We start from the raw sequence: 21,866 nt of genomic DNA on the forward strand, positions 1-21,866 counted from the left end.
ATTCTTTATATATTTTGGATATTAACCCCTTATCAGGTATGTCATTTGCACATTATCTTCTCCCTATTCAGGAAGTTGCCTTTTTGTTTTGTTAATGGTTTCCTTTGCTCTGCAAAAGCTTTTTAGTTTGATATAGTCTCAGTAGTTTATTTTTGCTTTTATTTCCTTTGCCTGAGAAGACATATACAGAAAAATATTGCTAAGGCTGATGTCCAAGAGTTTACTGCCTGTGTTTTCTTCTGGAGTTTTATGGTTCTAGGTCTCACATTTAGGTCTTTAATCCATTTTGAATTTATTTTTGTATATGGTTTAACAAAATGGTCCAGTTTCATTCTTTTGTATGTAGCTGTCCAGTTTTCGCAACACTATTAAAGAGACTGTCTTTTCCCCATTGTATATTTTCACCTCATTGTCATAGATTAATTGACCATATACACATAGGCTTATTTCTTGGCTGTCTACTCTATTCCATTGATCTGTGCATCTGTTTTTGTGTCAATACCATACTGTTTGGATTACTATAGCTTTGTAGTATAGTTTGAAATCTGGGATTGTGATAACCTCCAGCTTTTTTCTTTCTTAAGATTGGCTGTTCAGGGTCTTTTGTGGTTCCACACAGATTTTAGGATTATTTGTTCTAGTTCTATGAAAAATGCTGTTGGTATTTTGATAGGAATTTTATCCAATCTGTAGATTGCTTTGGGTAGTATAAACATGTTAACAATATTAATTCTTCCAATCCCATGAGCATGGTATATGTTTCCATTTTTTTGTGTCCTCTTCAATTTCTTTCATTAACATCTTCTAGTTTTCAGAATACAGGTAGGTCTTTTACCTCCTTACATCAATCATGAATTACATACCTTTTCCCTTTTAAAATATTTGTAAACATAAAAGTATTCTTCTTTCTTCTGTTCCTCAGGATGCAAAAATTGAAGCAGAAGAATTTACTAGACAACTGTATGTTGAACTCAAGTCTTCACCTCAGCCTCACCTAGTTCCTTTTCTTAAGGTAAAGTTGTCTGTTACTTTGAAGAAATTATTTGGATTAGATTATTTAAAATAATTTTTAAAAAATAATTGAAAACCTGAATATTTCAATATGACAGCAGTTTAATGTGAAAATACTAACAACGTAGGAGAGGGCTCTCAACTGTTGTCATCTGTTAACATTCATAGTCCATATTCTTTGGATTGGAACACTTTGAGAAAACAGAAGTAACACCTCATTCATGAACAAAACTTAATGATTATATTGTTAAAGCTTATATCCTCAAATATCTTGACTTTTCCATTAAAATAGGGCCTTCTGCTTTGTCCTAATAACTCATATTGTCTTAGAAATAAAAAAAATCTCATCGTGCCAAATTTAGTGGGAGAGCTGTTATTTTTAAAAACTGTTACTAGGCATACTCCTTTGACAATTTGTTGAATTAAATAGAATTTTAATGTAGAACAGTAACTTTGATAACAAGAGACTATAAAAATTATTTTTTTTGGGATATTCAGAAGCTGAAGAGGAATCGAATTGAAATTTATACAGTTATTAAAGACCTGGGATTATAGTGAACCACAGAGTCATCCCATAAATTTTGAAATAATGGAAGACAATTTGACTTAACTGTGTAGGGAGATGAAAGAGGTGCCACAGTGGAAGGCTCCTTTTGGTTGCCTCATAGAAGAAGAGTTGGAAGGAAAATGGGGCACCTCTTCAGAAGGATATTAAAATAGTGGAAACTGTCACTAGAAGGGTGAGCACATTGATTAGGAGGATGCCAATCATGTGATATGAATTGTGGCTATAGCAACAGAATGTTTTAGCTAAAGGAGACTTGGTCTGGGGAAAGGCAAATTGCAGGTTCAGCAAAATACCTAATAATATCAAATAACTATTGCCCTGCTTTTTGGATGACCTTCTTGATTGAGAAGTTAGAGGCAGTTCTTCCTTGGGTCCCTTTCAATGCCTAAAGTTCTGTGAGCTATAGGTGTCTATATGACACTGACAACTCTTGAATTTATCTGTATTTCATACTCCCTGGAGACACCATGGGGGAGAAAGAAGATAATCAGTAGGCTTCTATTATGTATCCTATGCTTTGCTAGATACTTTTTATTTTTATTTTTTATTTTATTTTTATTTTTTGATTTTTAATATTTATTTTTGAGACAGAGAGACAGAGCATGAACAGGGGAGGGTCAGAGAGAGAGGGAGACACAGAATCCGAAGTAGGCTCCAGGCTCTGAGTTGTCAGCACAGAGCCCGACGCGGGGCTCGAACTCACGGACCGTGAGATCATGACCTGAGCCGAAGTCAGAGGCTTAACCGACTGAGCCACCCAGGCGCCCATGCTAGATGCTTTTAAAATTTGCATTGTTTGCGCTTAATTTTCATATCAGTCTTTTGAGAATACTAGGTGCTAGATTTTATAGTAGTTTCCATTTTGGAGATGAAAAAAACTTTAAATTGACTAATTTTTTTATCAAGCTCACAGGTCCAGAATTTATTCTACCTGACTATTTGTTTGATAATACTAACATTAAGTTGCCAAATGTTACACTAGGAAGTATTTGTGCTTTGTATGTATTTTTTTAAGTTTATTTATTTATTAAAAAAAAATTTTTTTTAACACTTATTTTTTATTTTTTATTCAGAGAGAGACAGAGCACAAACGGGGGAGGGTCAGAGAGAGAGGGAGACACAGAATCTGAAACAGGCTCCAGGCTCTGAGCTGTCAGCACACAGCCCGAGGCAGGGCTCGAACTCACGGACCGCTCACGGACCGCGAAATCATGACCTGAGCCGAAGTTGGACGCCCAACTGACTGAGCCACCCAGGCGCCCCAAGTTTATTTATTTTTGAGAGAGAGAGAGAGTGTGAGCATGTGCATGTGTGTGCATGAGCAGAGGGAAGGGCAGAGAGAGAGAGGGAGACAGAGAACCATAAGAAGGCTCCATGCTGTCAGCACAGAGCCCAGCATGGGACTCAGTCTCACAAACGGTGAGATTGGGACCTGAGCTGAAATCAAGGGCCAGAAGCTTAACCAACTGAACCACCCAGGCATCCCTTTATGTGTTTTTTAAGCATCTATTAAGTTTTGTGATTTTTTTTTTTTTTTTTTTTTTTTTGGTGAGAATTTTTTTCTCATTTTTGAAAGCTTTTGGACATTGAATGTGGCATAGAGATGCCACATTTAAACTTAACTCTGGCCAGCTGATCAAGAGATAATTTAGACATATATTTTTTATTATCTCTTTGAGTCTCAATTAATTTATTAAAACAATTTTTTTAATGTTTATTCATTTTTCAGAGACAGAGCATGAGTGGGGGAGGGGCAGAGAGAAGGAGACAGAATCTGAAGCAGGCTCCAGGCTCTGAGCTGTCAGCACAGAGCCCGACGCTGGGCTCCAAGTCACGAACTGTGAGATTGTGACCTGAGCTGAAGTCGGACGTTCAACCGACTGGGCCACCCAGATGCCCCTGAGTCTCATTATTTTAACATTTTTTTTCAATTGTGTTTTTCTCAGGATCCCCTCATGTTAGAATTCTAGCTTAAATTTAATCAGATCACTTCATCTGTTCATGTGTTTCCAAAGCAGCTTGTTTTTAAAGTTTGGAAAAAGATTATGAGAGATTGTTTCTTACTTTCTTTTGTTACCATTTACATACATATTTGAAAACCTTCAGAGAGCTTTTCAATCCTTTTTAATCAAAAAAAAAAAGTAAAGGAAGTAACTATAAGAAAAGGAAGAACAATGGTTCTCATTTGCTTCTTAAATAAAGGCAGTCTGACTGAATTTAAATGTCAAAACAAGGAAACCTTCCAAACAGCCCTTGAATTCACCAAAAGATAACCTACTATCTTGCCTCCTTTTCCATTTTTTTTTTCTTTCTTAAAAACAAAATCCCCAGGGACAAAAAGAATGTTCTACTTTTTAGTTTGAACACCCTTTACTCTTTTAGAAGGGTGTGAGGGACACCAATGTAAAATCCTGTCAAAATATTCTAGCTTGGGAAACCTAAGGGGCTCAGTCAGTTAAGTGTCCCACTTTTGATTTTGGCTCAGATCATGAGATTGAGCCCTGAGTTGGGCTCCATGCTGAGTGTGGAGCCTGCTTAAGATCGTCTCTCCCCCCCACATCCCCCCAAAAGACTCTCTCCCTCCCTCTCCCTCTGCTTTTCCCCCACCGCATGGATGCACTCGCATTCTATCTCAAATAAATAACACAAATGAATAAACAGACAAATAGTTAAATAAATAAATGAAAATATTCTAGCTCAATTAAGGAAATTGACCTTGTTTGTATTAGTTTTATTTTTGTTTCTTCTTGTATTACTTTTATTTTGATTTAAGACTGTCTATCCAAAGCTTGAAAGTTGTTTACTAAAACCTTTTTTTTGATAGATTCTATTGTTATAAAACAAACTTATAGATACTAAGATTATTAGTGATCTATTATGGGGTATAGGTAAATATAAACAAGTATACACAGTGTTTTTATTTTACTAAATTGATATTGAGGTATACAAAATAAGTTTAATATTGGGAGATAATTTCCTGTTGAAAAATAAAGCACTTTGGGGCTTTAAATTGACTGTATCCTGGATTTTGACAGGATATGAATATGAAGTGATACCAGATTTCCTCAACTGAAACACCTGATATACTTTTGATTTGTTTTATGTTGTAAAGCTATGAAAAATACAAAGCTATGAAGTACTAAATCCTTTAGTTTTACTAGCAGTTGATTTATTTAATCAGGTTCTTTTTTCTCCCGTTTCTAGAAAAGTGTGATTGCCTTACGACAACTCATGCCCAACTCCCAGAGCTTTATTCAGCAGTGTGTTCAGCAGACCTGTAGTGAGGTTGTCATTGCTACCTGTACCACAACAGCAGCCACTTCTCCCGTGGTGACAACAACAGTTTGCTCCATCCAGCCTGAAAAACCCATCATTGTTTCTGGAACAACAACAGCCAGCACTGTGTCAGTGCCAGCTCTGAATCCACTTGCTGGCCCAGGGGGAGCAAAACCAGGAGTTGTGACACTTCATTCTCTGGGTCCACCTGCTGCACCAGGAGGAACAGCAGCTGGAACGGTTTTGCTTCAGACTCCAAAACCACTGGTGACATCTATACAGAACACAGTCACAGCAGTCTCCCTCCCACCTGAGAAGCCAGCTGTCTCTGGGGCAGCAGTCACGCTGGCTCTCCCTGCGGTGACTTTCGGAGAACCTTCGGCAGCAGCTGTCTGTCTTCCGTCTGTGAAACCTGTCATGACCTCTGCTGGGACCACATCTGACAAGCCTGTCATTGCTCCAGTCCAGATAAAACTTGCACCACCAGGCCCCGTTCTTTCTCAGCCGGCTGGTATTCCACAGGCAGTTAAAGTCAAACAACTAGTGAGTAACGTTCATTTCTTCCTCAGTTTCTTCTTTTGAAAATTTCAAACATTCAGAAAGCTGGCAAGGCTAGTAAAACAGGCCCCTGCGTATCCTTGACTGAGTTTGAATACTTGGTAACATTTTGCCATATTCGTTTAGTTTCTTCCTCTCTCTGTTCACACACATAAGCACACGCACATAACTTTTTCCTGAACCATTTGAGAGCTTATTGCAGAAGTCGTGATGTTGCACCTCTAAGCTAAGTACTGTGTATCTCCTACTGAAAAGGATTTTTTCTCTAACATAAGGGCCTCACACTTATTATCATATGTGGAAAGTTAGTATTGGTACAGTTATTTTCCTAGTTGTGCCAACAGTGTCCTTTACAGCTACTTTTTTTCTGATAGAGAACTGCCTGTTATATTCACCTGTCTTTTCTCTTTAGGCTCCTTTAATCCAGAACAGCTCCCCAGCCTTTCATGGTTGCTCATTATCTTGTAATAGTTTAAGTGCCCAGGCTAGTTGTTTTGCAGAATGTCCTTTGTTATGTCTAATTGTTTCCTCAAGTTAAGATTCAGACTAAATCTTTTTGACAAGGTTATTACAGAGGTAATGTTATGGTAACAGTTCTCAAGAAAAATATGCTAAGAGGGGAGGGAAACGGTGAGGGGAATAGATGAGTATGAAGCTGTGTTTTTTCCTAAACTTGGTAGGTTGGGAGGTTCTTGGATGAAAGAAACCTTAGCTATTTATCAGTTAGCGCTGTTAACACTTAGAAATAAAACTGTCAGTTATTTTACCAGTTTATTGGTAATAAACTGCTATTTGGGAATAGCAGAGCATTAGATTCAGGACAAGCAAGCTATGGCAAAATCACAGGCACATCTAGAGAGCAGAAGAGAATGGCCTTGTATAGAGGAAAGGAGGAAGTTGGAAAAGGCTGTTATAATCAAAAGTCCTTTGGAGTAAACACAGTTCGATGTGTAGTAGCTTCTCCTTGGCGGAGTTGTGACAGTCTCTCTCTCATCAGCTGGGCTGTTGCTGGGCAAGATGAAAATCTTTCTTCCTCCTGCAGTCGTAGTAAAGGATAGGTTTCTTCCTGTTCAGAATGCAAGGTACCTCTCTTTGTGTTGGGGTCTGCAGCTGATGACTAGTTGTAGGGTGTGAGAGGTTCCCCTTTTGGCTTCCTGGCTCATTTTCATGGGGCTTCCCCTTATTTTCAGTGTTTAGAACATTTTAGTTGATTCAAGACAGGTGGTGAGAGTATTATTAATAACCTGTGGGAGATAGTACATGGTGAGTTAAGAATCACATTTCTTGGGGTGCCTGGATGGCTCAGTCGGTTGAGCGTCTGACTTCGGCTCAGGTTGTGATCTCAAGGCTTGTGAGTTTGAGCCCCACATTGGGCTCTGTGCTGACAGCTCAGAGCCTGGATCCTGTTTCAGATTGTGTGTCTCCCTCTCTCTCTGCCCCTCCCCCATTCATGCTCTTTGTGTCTCTCTCTTTCTAAAATAAACATTAAAAAAATAATAAGTAAAATAAAAATTATTTTTCTTTTTGCTTACCTTATACTGTAACTAACACCTGTTACACTAGCTGTTCTAGTATAGTTTTGGTAATTGCCCTTATTTTCTTTTATAAATCTTTTTGTTAAAGGCTGTGTGTTGAATCTCTTTGTTTTAGTTTTTATTCTGCTTCTGGGAATAATAAAATCCAAGTAGACTTACTAGCCTTGTTGTGTGATCAGGAGCAGAGGTTAGTATCTGTGGATGATTGTCTTTGAGGCAGAAGGTAGCAATGGGTGTAAGATGAAAGAAGGAAGATCAATATGGACAATCAAACTCCTGAGTAGGTAGGAAGTAATAGCCATTTCCTGGGTGCTAATCTTTTTTTCATCCCTTCCCACTCAGGGTCTGATTTTCAAATACAGAAATGTGCCTGCCTTGCAGGGTTTCTCTTGGGTTGTCTGAATTTAATCTCAGACTTGAAACCTTTTTAGAAGCAGTGATTCTTAAATATCAGTCTGAGCAGCCAGCTTTGGGAACCACTGAAACAGAGTAATTGCCTCAAGGAAAGGCCTGTTTTTTGGGAGCACTGAACAGAATTGAAATCCTCTTTACAGGTCATAAGTGATTCTTGAATCAGTGCTAATCTTTATTGAACATTTATACTATTATTAGTTCCTGAAGTGAAATAATACTTTATAGCTATGTAGAATTTTAAAAGCATGTCATGTATTAACTATGGGTTTTAAAATAATTTTGTGATAAAGAAAAGGCAGTGAGAAAACTAAGACTCTGGAAACATTAAGTGACCCATCCACTGGCACTCAACAAGTATTGGATCTCAGACTAGAACCTAGTGTCTTTCCCATTAGAGTATGGTACTCATGACAAGAACTTCTAAGTTTCTAGAGTGTCCTGAAACAGAAAAGCTATGTGGTAATAATATCTTGATAGCATTTATGTTTTGTAGGTTTGACTTGTTATACATTAGGAACAATTTCAGTAAAGAAAAAATGTAACAGAAAATCCAGTGGATGGTGCCTGGCTAGCCCAGTACTTCGAGTATGCAGCTCTGGATCTCAGGGTTGTGAGTTGGAGCCCCACGTTGGATACAGAGATTACTTAACAATAAAATCTAAGAAAGAAAGAGAAAAAGAATGAATGAATCCAATGGTAAATGTTAGGGGTTTTTTGACTTACTACTTTCATTTGTATAATGTGGAGTATTTTAATTTTCCTTGTGAATTCTGCTTTCTTGTTTAGCCTTTGTTTGTTTACATTTTTTTTTTTTTTTTTTTTTTTTTTTTTTTAAGTAGGCTCCATGCCCAATGGTGGGGCTTAAACTCAGGACCCTGAGATTGAGAGTTGCATGCTCTACCTACTGAGCCAGCCAGGCACCCCGTTTGGCCTTTGTTTTAATTTTACTCAACACATTTGATGTCAGTATTCATACCTTCATATTTAAAAATGACAAACACTAGAGCAATAGACACTGAAGATGCATTGTAATCTGTTTTGTAACACATTTTTACCTGGGGCACAAAACAAGATAAGCCATTCTGTATGGTAATGCCACAGAGAGGACTGAACTAGGATATTTTTTCAAATTAATGTGGAAAATTAATATTTACTAAAGTGTTTATTAGTATTAGGTGAGCCCATTTTAAACCATTGTCCAATTTAATCCCAGATAGGTGAGAAGGAAAATAGGATGCTAGAAACATAAGAAAGTATTCAGTGCAGCTTTTAAGAAAGATGGCAAATAATAATTTGAGATATGAGAATTGCCATACTGGATCAAATCTGTGGTCTGGGCAACTCAGGATGTAGTCTCTAAAAATGAGCTGAAGAATGGGGCACCTGGGTGGCTTAGTTTGTTAGGCATCAGACTTCACCTTGGGTCATGATCTCACAGTTTGTGAGTTTGAGCCCTGCTTGAGGCTCTGTGCTCACTGTGCAGAGCCTGGAGCCTTCTTCAGATTCTGTGTCTCTCTCTCTCTGCCCCTCCTCTTCTCATATTCATGCTCATGCTCTGTCTCTTTCTCTTTCTCTCAAAAATAATAAACATTAGGGGCGTCTGGGTGGCTCAGTCGGTTAAGCGTCCGACACTGGCTCAGGTCATGATCTCATCGTTCGTGAGTTTGAGTCCCATGTCAGGTTCTGTACTAATATCTCAGAGCCTGGAGCCTGCTTTGGAATTTGTGTCTCCCTCTCTGTCTGCTCCTCCTCTGTTTGCACTCTCTCTCTCAAAAATTAATAAAACATCAAAAGAAATTTTAAAAATATATAAATAAACGTTAAAAAAATTAAAAATGAGCTGAATGCAAGTATTACTGTTCAATGTTAGTTTTTAAATTTGTTTATTCCCTTTAATAATTGATCGTGAATTTTAAAATTCCTTCTTTATACTTTATCTGTTTCTAGCATTTCTACTAATTTTTCTGGAAATTGTATAGGTTTCCTGCTTTCTAGATGTTTTCTATATCCATGCTTTTGAGCTATAAGAATCCTCTTAATCTCCCATTGCAGGGTTTAAATTTTATAGAATTATTGCTTTATGAAATTATACATTTTTATTCCAGATTAAAGAGGCCCTTCCCCATTTTTTTTTAAATTTAGATTTATTACTACATGTTATCTTTTCTATCTCATTGATTATTGTATGTTAACCTCTGGGGATCTGCTTAAAGTTCTCATCAGAAGAATTGACTTGTTCACAGCTTCCGTAGATGAAAGTTTTTCATTTTGTGCCAGTAGTTCATTGCTTTGTATATTTTAGTCCTCAAATGCTTGAATTATTGAAATGTGGACCTAATCAGTAGTTCTTTTGATTTCATCTGAGAATCTAGTTTTTATAAATGTTAATGTTATTATCTATTAATTCTAGCATAGCAGGTGTTATATGATGTTACACACTCTAAATGTTAAGCTTAACGTTTTTACCTTTAAAGTTAGTGAAAGAGAGTGGTTGATATGTAGTATAGTCTACTGATGATGGATAGGTAATAAGTAGAAGCTTTCAGAAGTTTCAGCACTTAAACAGTTTTCTTAGGATATTTGTGAAAAAACTGTTTTACTCATAATTGAGCAAAAGCTAAATTTAATTTAAAGTATAATTTAAATTTAAACTTAATTAACAAAAGGTAATTTAATAGAGAACTAAATTTTAATTTCAGTTTGGTCATTTTAAAAATTAAATTTGATATATTTTAATAACTAATTTTACCATATAAAAATTAAACAATAAGTCTCTAAAGTCCACAACATGTATGAATAAAATTCACGAATGAGAAAGTTAATTCAAAATTCCTGGTCTGTATTTTTAGGGAAAAGAAAAATGCTGATAATTTTAGAGAGCAAACTGAATGTTACCACTCTTAGTAGTAATATTGTATTATATGTTGTTAGTTCAATATCTTTAAAAACAGTTTATACTTGGAGATAGGGCAGGAAGCTTTTATATTATCTTGGATATTTTTCTTATTTCAAATATATATTTCCCCGAGCACCTGGGGTGGCTCAGTCTGTTGAGTGTCTGACTCTGGATTTTGGTTCAGGTCCTGATCCCAGGCTTATGGAATTGAGCTCTGTGTCATGGAGCCTCCTTAAGGTTCTCTCTCCCTCCCTCATTCCCTCCCTCTCTCCCTCTGCCCCCTTTCCCTTGCTTGCACATGGGCATGTGCATGCGCTTTCTCTCTCTCTCTGTAGAAAATATGTATATATGTCTGTGTGTGTGTGTGTGTGTGTGTATATATGTATGTATGTATATATATATATATATATATATATATACATACATACATATGACTCTTTTATCTGCATTTCTTCCTTAACAGAATTGTAGGCATTTGATAAATAAGTGGCCAAGTATGTCCAACAGTCATTCTCCAAATATTACGGTTTTGTGGATATCAGATGAAAACAAGTACTAGTACATTATTAAATGTGGTAATTTTCCATTTCATTCCATTGAAGTAAAGCTGATTTCTTAAAACAAATTGATCTAGAATATTAGAAAAGATTTATTCTTGTTGCATTGTATTTTCCTCTGGTACCTAATTATTTTGAAGTAAGGGACCCATTAAAGAATTTTAAACAAATATATCTTTATATGAAATACTATATGAGATGTAACTCTGCTGACTGTCTCTGACTTCAGTTTTCACTGGACATGGAGAAGTGTTTTCAAGGGTATAAATTTTAGTTTCTGAGTATGCTGGTGGCCACTATATTTATTAGAGAAGTGAAAGTAAAAATTGAGTAGGAAAAAAAAACAAAACAAGGATCATTAATTGTTTTATTGGCTCAGGTAGTTCACTCTCCGTTTCATATTGGACTGACCTAAGGATCCAGATTTAAGCAGTTTGTATTTTTTTCTTTCTTTTTTTGCATTCTGTTAAGTGTGAGAAGAGAGGTAGAATTCCAGTTGATGGTTGTAGTCCCACTTAAATGGGACTGAGGAAAGTTTTGGTGAAGAAAGAAATTGAATTCAAGTAAGGTACCTTTATTTACCATGTGTATTTAGGGTTGCATAGAAGATTCTCCACATGCCATATTTAATCAGAGTTTATATAATAGTATATAGATTGATTAATGCTAGTTCATTTAAATTTACTTGAGTTTTTTTTTTTTCTTTTAATTGGCAAGGATACATTAGAATTGATGGACAATAAACTATTTAGAAACAGTGTTTACAGTATTAGGTCATCTTATTTTTGCTTTATCAAAGAAAATGTTTTATTATGGAAATTTTGAAACATAGCAGTGTTGAAGTTCATAGTGAACACCTGTATAGCAACCACCCAGATTCTGTTTATAATTACTATACTTGATTTATCATGTATTTATCCAGCCTTCAATCATCTTATTTGATGGTTTCAAAGACTTCTTCCTAAATAGTTAAACATGCATATTATTAACTACAGTTCAGTATTTCCTGTTCTTTTTCTTTTTAGCTAAAATCTACATACAGTGATGTACACAAATTTTAAATGTACCATTGGATAAGTTCTGGCAGTTAGTGTATACTTCTGTGTAACTCAGATCCCCTACCAAGTTATAGTATGTTAACATCATCTTGAAGTACCCTTGTGTTCCTTCTCAGTCCCCACCCCAACATCCCCAGAAGCAACAACTCTTTTGATAATTTTCTCCCACAGATTACTTTTGCTTGTTCTAGAATTTCATATGAATCAAATCTTACAATAAGCACATTTAAAATTTAACAAAAATTTATAGGTTCTCACTTTTTTTTTAATGTTCATTATTGAGAGAGAGAGAGAGCATGAGTGGGTGAGGAGCAGAGAAAAAGGAAAACACAGAATCTGAAGCAGGCTCCAGGCTCTGAGCTCTCAGCACAGAGCCTGGCACAGGGCTCAAACTCACGACCTGCAAGATCATGACATGAGCCGAAGTCGGACGCTCAACTGACTGAGCCACCCGGTCACCCCTATAGGTTCTCAATTTTAAGCAGCATTTACAGATTCCTATAAAAGCTGGTGGTATAATTAAGAATTCATTTGAGCACATTTTTTAAAATGTTTTTTTATTTTAGAGAGAGAGAGCAAGCAGGGGAGGGGCAGAGAGAGAGGGAGACAGAGGATGCGAAGCAGGCCCCATGCTGTCAGCCCAGAGCCCGATGTGGGGCTCCAACTCACAAACCACGAGATCATGACGGGAGCTGAAGTCTGACGCTTAACTGACTTAGCCACCCAGGCGCCCCTGAGCACATTTTTAAGAGTTTAGAAGGCCCATTAAATTAAAGAAACAGCATGTTCTAAGGTTTACCAAGATTGAGTTTTAATTTAGATTGGGCATGGCAAATAAGTTTCAACTTTCATTGTAGGATTTGACTGGAGCTCTGTGTTAAGATTCTGAGGCTGAATGTGGGCATATAGAAGTGTTTAGTGGTGTATGCCATTGTCCCAGAAGGTAAGGAATTGTGGTACAAGAACCATATATTAGCTGTTCCTGAGAAATGGTTGGCAACTAACTAACTGACTTTTATACTGCAGCTTTTGTTTAGTTAGGGTCTTCTATTTTCTGGAAGTCAACCTTACTGAGTTCATTCCGGTAATCACATATTGAATAATGTATAGAAATTAGAGGAGATAGTAAGTGATTGAATCCAGTAGCTGTGTGTGCATGCACTACTTGAGTTATTTACAGATAAACATTTGATTGCTGTGTATTTATGAATAGGGGAGTAGGTGAGGGTTGAAATACAGAGAAAGCAATAGTTCCTTGTCACATATCCCAGAGCATAATGTAAAAATCATAATTAAAAAAAAAAAACCTAAGTAATGTTATGTAGCCCTAGACCTATATTTCTATGAACTATTAGAACATTAATTTATTTTAAGATTCAAATAAAACATCAGAATTTGACATGTCAAGATAAAAGGCTAAGGTATGTGCTACTTAGTGATTTTCCTTGCTAGTGGTTTTTTGGAGGGAAATAAAGGACTTAAGTTTGCAAAAATATGATACAGCTTTCTTTTGCTTGCCAAGTAGGAATAAATATCTCTTCAGGTAAATTTCCATCTCTCTGCAATAATTTCTCAATCTCCATAAGATGCCTAATACTGTGGTTTTAAGTGGTACTTTGAAAGAACGCTAATGAATGCTCTTCTACTTTCTCACTCATTGTATTTTATTTTGTTCAGCAAGCGTGCAGTGTGCTGTACATGCTGCCCCAAGTGTCATAATCATTAAGATGAGGAATAATAGGGATCCAGGGTTATTTAAATCCCAGCTCAGAACTTTGTGATATGTATAAATACCATGTATCATATACATTTATATAAATATTTGTATATTCATAATATATATAATAATTATAAACATGTATAAAGATATATTTATATGTTTTTAACTGGCATATTTGTCTCCCCCCATGTGTATGATCTTGATCCCATGTGGGCTGTAGGCAGGGCCAGGCACACCTGGGATCCTACGGGTGGGCACTGAGGCTTGCTTTCCCCAGCTTGTTCTTGTCAGGGCCACATAGTGGTGCCTCGGTCCCATGGGTGCTATCCCTGTCTGCCCCACCTCCACTCCTTATAGTCCAGGTCACAAACAGCCAGGCTGTGTAGGGCCCGCATCCACCTCAGGGACAGAGCTTCGGGCTATTACGTGAGTACCTATCAGAATGGTATGAAGACTAACTCACCACACACACACACACACACACACACACACACACACGTGTGTGTGTATGTGTGTGTGTGTGTGTGTGTGTGTGTGTGTGTGTGTATACATATATATGTATATATATGTATGTGTGTATATATATATATATATATATATTTTTTTTTTTTTTTTTTTTTTTTTTTTCCCCTTAAGAAAGAGAAGGGTGCAAGTGAGCAAGGGACAGAGAGAGAGAGAATCTCACGAGGGACAGAGAGAGAAGCAGAGCTCACCGGAAGCAGGGCTTGTCGTTTTTGTTGTTGTTGTTTGTTTTGTTTTTACATCGGAAGCAGGGCTCATGCTTACCTAATGTGGGACTTGAACTCTCAAAAGGTGAGATCATGACCTGAGCTGAAGTCAGATGCTTAACCACTGAGGCACCCAGGCACCCTCTAATAATATTTTATTATTGTTTTTCAAAATTAAAATACTGAAAAAGAATACTTAGTAAAGGATATTAAGGAAGAAAATGTGAGTGAATGGGGAAAGAGGCCAGAATTGTAAGGATTGTTTCTGTTAAGATTCAGTCTGAATGCATAAATGTAACTGTGAATGCATATTTCATTGTAGAATTTATTATTTTTCTAGTAATATTAGTTTGAAAACTCAACTTCATTTTTCTAATTATAAATGTAGTATATGCTAATCATAAAAAAGCAAATAATGCAGATACCTATAAAGTATATATAAAATATATAATAAAGAAATACACAGCATCCAGGTGGCTCAGTCAGTTAAGTGTCCAACTCTTGATTTTGGCTCAGGTCCTGATCTCATACACCTGACAGTGCAGCCTGCTTTGGATTCCCTCCCTCTCTCTCTGCCCCTCCCCCCCCGCCCCTCCCCTGCTCATATGCATACTCTCAAAATAAATGAAATAAATAATTAAAAAGAAAAAAGGGGCACCTGGGTGGCCCAGTCAGTTAGGCCTCTAACTCTTGGTTTCGGCTCAGGGCATGATCTCACAGTTCTGTGGGGTTGGATTCTCTCTTTCTCCCCCTATCTCTGCCCCTCTCCCACTTGCACTCTCTCAAAATAAATAAATAAACTAAAAAAAAAAAAAAAGAAAATATGATCCAAATGGAGAGTTAAATTGGGCAGTGGATAGTGTAAATTTGAATTACACTCTAAAAAGAAACACAGTAAAACCTTGGATTGCGAGTATCTTGTTCTGCGAGTGTTCTGCAAGACGAGCAAACATTTCTAATAAATTTTAACCTGATCAATGAGTGATGCCTTACAATACAAGTAGTATGTGACGCCAAACATCACATGATCACAGCTGAGCCAGTGGTTCTTCTCTGTCTCTCTTCAGTGTGGGATTGTGGGTGATCGTGTCCCATACTCAGATACTTGGTCTCAGGCCGCAGCGTTTGGCAGAAATCTGATTTTTCAGAATGTTGGAAGGTGCCCACAACTGGCATCCTACCATTGGATCCAACTGTTGCATTGTGAGCAACAACAAGAGGTTATGGAGCAGATCTCCTATGCAGAGGAGGAGGAAAAAAAGGTGGAGGAATCCCCCACTTCAAATGAGATTAGGGAGATGTGTACAATGTGGGAAGCTGCAAAATTTTGTAGAAAAGCACCACCTGAATACAGCTGTAGCAGTGTGAGGGATGAATCTGTTTAATGACAAAGCAACGTCCCATTTCCACAAAATCCTCAAAAGGAGGCAAAAGCAAGTGTCATTGGATAGGTTCCTTGTTAAAGTTGCACAAAAAGAAAAAGATTCCATTGAGCCAGTAAATAGCAGTGATTCTGTTAGTGATAGTGCAAGTCGTTCTACACAATAACCCTCGTTTCTCTTATCTCCCTCACACCAGCCACAAAGGTTTTCAAAGGTAAGCACAGGTTAATTTGTTTATTTTTCTTTTTTACATTTTTTTTTAAACATTTATTTATTTTTGAGAGACAGAGACAGATTGTGAGTGGGGGAGGGGCAGAGAGAGAGGGAGATACAGAATCCAAAGCAGGCTCCAGGCTCTGAGCTGTCAGCACAGAGCCCCATGTGGGACTTGAACTCACAAACTGTGAGATCAGGACCTGAGCTGAAGTTGGATGCTTAACCTACTGAGCCACTTAGATGCCCCTGTTTATTTTTCTTTATATGCTGTATTTTCTTTATTTTGTATTATAGTATTGTAATCATTTTTATATGAATGTTTTTGGGTTGTGGAACAAATTGAGTTCCCACTATTTCTGATGGGGAAATGCACTTGAATATACACATGCTTTGGATTACAAGCAAAATGTTTTCAGAACGAATTATGCTCACAAACCAAGGTTTTACTGTACGTTGCGTGAGAAAGTCCTATTTTTCACTTTTGAACAAGATAATTTTGCTACATACAGATATAAATTTTAGGTAGACTTTCTTGTTATGCTAACATAAAAGTATATTTACAGTTAGGTGAGCACAATCATTTGTTCTGTTACAACTGAAAGCTTGTTCTTTCCTAAAGCAGGTTTAGTTGAATGAGTGTATTAATAACTCTCATTGTTTCAGGTAGTCCAGCAGCCTTCAGGAGGTATTGCAAAACAAGTGACCACACTTCCCCATTCCTCAGCATTGACCATTCAGAAATCTGGACAGAAGAAGATGCCAGTGAGCACTGCAATACCTGCCAGTCAGTTTCCTCCAGGTAGACCCCAACCCCCACCCCGCATCCCTGGCCCCATCATACTGGGTTTGGAACATGATGGGGTTTTGTGTTCTCTTTTTTATTTGTTATATTAAGAAAAGGTACTCTTTTAAAAGTAGGACCTAGGAGAGAGGACTGAAAAATCACTAGCACATTCTTTGTATATACATAGCTACTTTTTGGGGATATATATCTTAGAGTAGAAGAAGCAACTACTCATGGTATTTTGTAATTAGATAAAACAATGTATTAGTGAATAAAGCACTTTTTTTAATTTACAAAAATTGCTATAGCTTTCTTTCTTTTTGAAATGTACTTTTTCTACATTTGGAAATCAGTCTTAACACAAAAGAAGTTTCATGTATTTTTAAAATATGCAAATATAAATGATATATTAACATCACTTGTCACTATTTATGCATATTTTCATAATGCTGGTAATCCTATAGGCTGAAGACTGTATGAAGAGAAATTTTGATTTTTCTAAGATGATTTCATGCAGGGAATAAATTCATTGTCATTTTTGAGTTTAAACATAGTTCTAGGACAGCTTGAAATTTCTTTTGGTTATTCTGGGTATATTAAAAGCTGCTGTCCTGCATTTCTCCTAATATGGCATGACTGATTTTTTTAAAATTCTTTTTTCTTCTTTTGTTTTTATAGCTTCCATTTTAAAGCAAATTACCCTACCAGGAAATAAAATTCTGTCACTCCAAGCATCTCCTATTCAGAAAAATAAAGTAAAAGAGAATGGAATAACATTTTTCAGGTAAAGAAAATAGTTAAAATTTGGTCTGGTTTAAGGAAGTAGTATTAACAAAAAAGATGGCAGAATAGTACTTATAAAATAAATATCTTGATGCCTTTTTAAAAAGCTGACAGTACTTTATTGAGTATAATTTATAAGCAAGTGTATAAATCTTAAGTGTATAGTTCAATGAATTTTGATAAATATACATCCCTGTATAATCAAGATGCTGAACATATCCTTTACCTTCATGCTATTTTCAAATCAATTACCTTCTAACCCTTGCCTCCAGCAACCTCTATTCTTTAATTTGTTTTTTAAAATTTAGAGAGAGAGAGAGAGAGCGCATGCACACACATGACCAGGGAAGTGGCAGAGAGAGAGAGGGAAAGAGAAGCAGGCTCTGCACTGACAGCGCGGAGCCCAACAAAGGGCTTGAACTCACAAACTGCAAGATCACGTATCTGAGCCGAAACCAAGAGTTGGGCACTTAATTGACTGAGCCACCCACGTGCCCCCAGCAGCTGCTATTCTTATGTCCATCCCCATAGATCATTTTTGTTTATTCTTGAACTTTACTTAAATGACAAATTGCATTAACCTTTTTGCATCTTTTTCCTCTCGGCACGTTTTTGAGATTCATCCATATCATTTTGAATATTAAAAGATTGTTCTTTTGTATTGGTGAGAAATAACCTTTGTAGTCTCCTGTTGATGGACATTGGGCTGTTTCCAGTTTTTTTACAGTAATATGTAAAGTTGCTATAAACATTTATATACAGGGGCACCTGCGTTAAAAAAAAATCACATTTATATACAGATTTTTCTGTGAACATAGGTCTTCATTTCTTAAGTAAATATCTAGGAGTTTGATTGCTGGATCAGTAGGTGAGTGTGTGTTTATTTAAGAAACTACCGGGGCGCCTGGGTGGCTTGGTCGGTTAAGCCTCCGACTTCGGCTCAGGTCATGATCTCGCGGTCCGTGAGTTTGAGCCCCTCGTCGGGCTCTGTGCTGACAGCTCAGAGCCTGGAGCCTGTTTCAGATTCTGTGTCTCCCTCTCTCTCTCTGACCCTCCCCCCATTCATGCTCTGTCTCTCTCTGTCTCAAAAATAAATAAAACATTAAAAAAAAAATTAAAAAAAAAAAAAAGAAACTACCAAACTTGGGGCACCTGGGTGGTTCAGTTGGTTAAGCGACTGACTTCAGATCATGATCTCATGGTTCATGAGTTTGAGCCGCACGTCGGGCTCTGTGTTGACAGCTTGGAGCCTGGAGCCAGCTTTAGATTCTGTCTCCCTCTCTCTCTGCCCCTCCCCCTCTTGTGTGTATGTGCATGCGCTCTCTCTCTCTCTCCAAAATAAATAAATATTAAAAAAAAAAAAAGAAACTGCCAAACTTTACCAAGGAACTGTACCATTTTGCATTTCTGCTAGCAATAATAAGAGTTGATTTGCTCTTCTACTTTGTCACCTCTTGGTATTGTCAGTTCTTTTGATTTTTACCATTCTAATAAGTGTATTATGGTTATTATTGTGTAGTTTTAATTTGCATTTCCCTAATGACTAAAGATATTGAACATCTGTTCTTGTATTTATTTGCTATCCACATACATTCTTTTGATGAAGTGTGTGTTCAAATCCTTTGCCCATTTTTTCTTACTGAGTTGATTTCTTATGGTTGATTTTTTTTTTTTTTATGGTTCATTTATTTTGAGAGAGAGAGAGAGACAGCATGAGTGGGGGAGAGGGAGAGAGAATCCCAAACAGGCTCCTCACTGTCAGGGTGGAGCCCAACATGGGGCTCGAACCCATGAACTGTGAGATTATGACCTGAGCTGAAACCAAGAGTCAGACGCTTAACTGAGCCACCCAAGAGCCCCTCTTATGGTTGAGTTTTTAGAGTTCTTTGTGTATTCAAGATCTAAGCTTTTTACCACATAAGTAATTTGGAAATATTTTCTTTATGGTATATTCTATCATTTGCCAGTGTTTCTCACAGAGCAAACATTTAATTTTGCTGAAGTTCAGTTCATTACATTTTTCCTTGTAAATTATATTTTTCACGTTTTACCTAAGAAATATTTGTGTAATCCTAGCTTACGGAGATTATCTTCTGTGCTTTGTTCTAGAAGTATTATAATTTTAGGTTTGTTCTTATATTGATATTCTAAAATTCCTGCCTATTTCCTGTATAAAAATTAGTGTGTGGATATTTTATTTTCTTCTTCCTCAACTTTCTTCCATTTTTAGTTGCATTATTTCTTTGTCATAATTTAAAATAATTTCTGCAGTAGTTTTTCTTCCTTGTCTCCATCTGCATTTTAGTTGTAGGTCTACTTTTATATTAAAACGATCATCATCAGCCCTTTCTCTGACGTTTTCTTAGTTATCTCTTCGTTGGAATGAACCAATTCTACTTGAGTAGAGTTCCTGTACTCAAGAAAGGCTGATTAGTGTAGAATTCCCTAAGTTCTTGTGTGTTAAAAAAAACAAAAAACTGCTGCAGTGTCCTTGATACATGAAGGACATCTGGCTGGATATGAAATTAACATTTTTGTAACATTTTTGTATTGCGTTTTAAAAAATGCTTCTCCACTGTTGCTTGATATTTATGTTGTTTTTATATATTTGATATTCTCATCTGAAGGCCTTGAATTTATTTCTTCATCTTTGAAATGTAATATTTTTGTATCAGGATATGCTGTGAAACATTGCCCATTCTGACCTTAACTTTCTTAGGTTCCCAATTGGCATGTTTAATATGCAGATTCTGCTCTCTTGAGATGCCTATAAAGTTTTCTTGGATTATAATTTGAAATATTAGTTCTAGTCCATTGTTTTATGTTTCACTCTTCAGGGAATGCAGTAGTATGGATTTTATTCTGTTTACCTCCCTTAATTTCCACTATTTTGTCTCTGATCTTTTATTTATCTCCTTTTCATTCCTTTGTTTTTTATCTCTCTCTTCAATGCTTGTTTTTTTATTTTTTAATTAAATTATTTTTTATTTTTTATTTTTTGGAGAGTATGAGTCAGGGAGAGGGCCGAGGGGCAGAGGGAAAGAGAGAATCTTAAGCAGACTCCATGCTTACTTAAGATTCTCTTAAGCAGATTCCATGCTCAGCACGGAGCCTGATGTGGGGCTCTGTCCCAGGACCCTAGGATCATAACCTGAGCTGAAATCAAGAGTCATATGCTCAACCAACTGAGTCACCCAGGCACCCCTGAACATCTTTAAAACAGCTGTTTAAAAGTCGCAGTCGAGTACATCTGTCCCTGGGTCTTTTTCGGGGATAGTTTTCTGTGGATTTTATTTTTCTTTTAATTGGTCATACTTTCATGTTTCTTTGTATGTGTCATGATTTTTTTGTTGAAAACTGGACGTTTAAATCTAATAATGTGGCATCTCTGGAAATTAGATTCTTCGCATTCCCCAGGGCTTGCTGTTTTTTTGTTTTGTATGTGTTTTGTTGTTGAAGGATCAACCTGAGGTATACACTTTAGATCTTAGATCATCTTTAGCCTTTGCTTTTCCCTAGGCATGTTTGATGACATTCTAATTGCCCCCATACATTCTGTTGCCTTTGAATGTCCTAGTCTTTCATGTTGGGCTTCCAAAAGAGGAAAATGAGGGCATGAGGAAAAATGGAGACTGGCCCTTTAAATCCCTTGGCTGTTCCTATGGCTAGAGGGTGAGGACCTTGCAACAGAGGGAGGAGTTGCAGCAACAATGGGCCACTCACTTCATTGTCTACATCTGTATGATCAGAAGCAACAATCAGTAATCCTAGCATATACTCCTGATATTTGGAGAACAGTTTTTTTCCTCATCCTAGTTGCCCCAAGCTTTGTGCAGACTGCTCCAATACATATGCATAGTTGTCTGCTCCAGGGCTGCAGCCTGGGGGATGGGGAGCTTCTGCCAAACTAACAGCTGAAATTGACCCAAATAACCACAGTTTACCTTACCATCCCCTTGGAAGTTGGAAGCCTTCAAAAGATTCAGAAGATCCAAAATAGTTACATTAGACAGATTCCTGATGCTCTTTTGCCATCTCCCAGAATCCTTCTCAGAGTGCTTTTCATAAAGCTTTTCGCCTGGGTTCTTTGACTTTTATTTTGCAGTTTCTTTTTTTTTTTTTAAGCGAATTACATTTTTTAAAAAATGTTTATTTATATTTGAGAGGGAGAGAGAGACAGAATGTGAATGGCAAGAGGGTCAGCGAGAGACAGGCAGAATCTAAAGCAGGCTCCAGGCTCTGAACTGTTAGCACAGAGTCCAATGCAGAGCTCAGCTCACGAGCCTTGAGATCATGATCTCAACTGAAGTTGGATGCTTGACCAACTGAGCCGCCCGGATGCCCCCTTTTGCAGAGTTTTAGTGCTCCATTCCTTAAGTG

The 21,866-nt window shown here is 37.0% G+C and overlaps 1 protein-coding gene across 3 annotated transcripts in view; it reads left to right on the forward strand.

Moving 5' to 3' along the window:
- Positions 1-21,866, forward strand: part of TAF4B (TATA-box binding protein associated factor 4b) — a 178,949-nt gene that overhangs the window by 23,000 nt on the left and 134,083 nt on the right. For all 3 annotated transcript variants that reach the window (XM_060613490.3, XM_060613489.3, XM_060613492.3), the window contains 4 exons: positions 923-1,012; positions 4,784-5,398; positions 16,583-16,718; positions 17,382-17,487. In XM_060613490.3, the coding sequence (XP_060469473.1) occupies positions 923-1,012; positions 4,784-5,398; positions 16,583-16,718; positions 17,382-17,487 (947 nt within the window). The remainder of the gene's footprint in view (positions 1-922; positions 1,013-4,783; positions 5,399-16,582; positions 16,719-17,381; positions 17,488-21,866) is intronic.

The sequence above is a fragment of the Panthera onca genome, chromosome D3 (assembly GCF_046562875.1).
Source record: "Panthera onca isolate mPanOnc1 chromosome D3, mPanOnc1 haplotype 2, whole genome shotgun sequence".
Lineage (NCBI taxonomy): Eukaryota > Metazoa > Chordata > Mammalia > Carnivora > Felidae > Panthera > Panthera onca.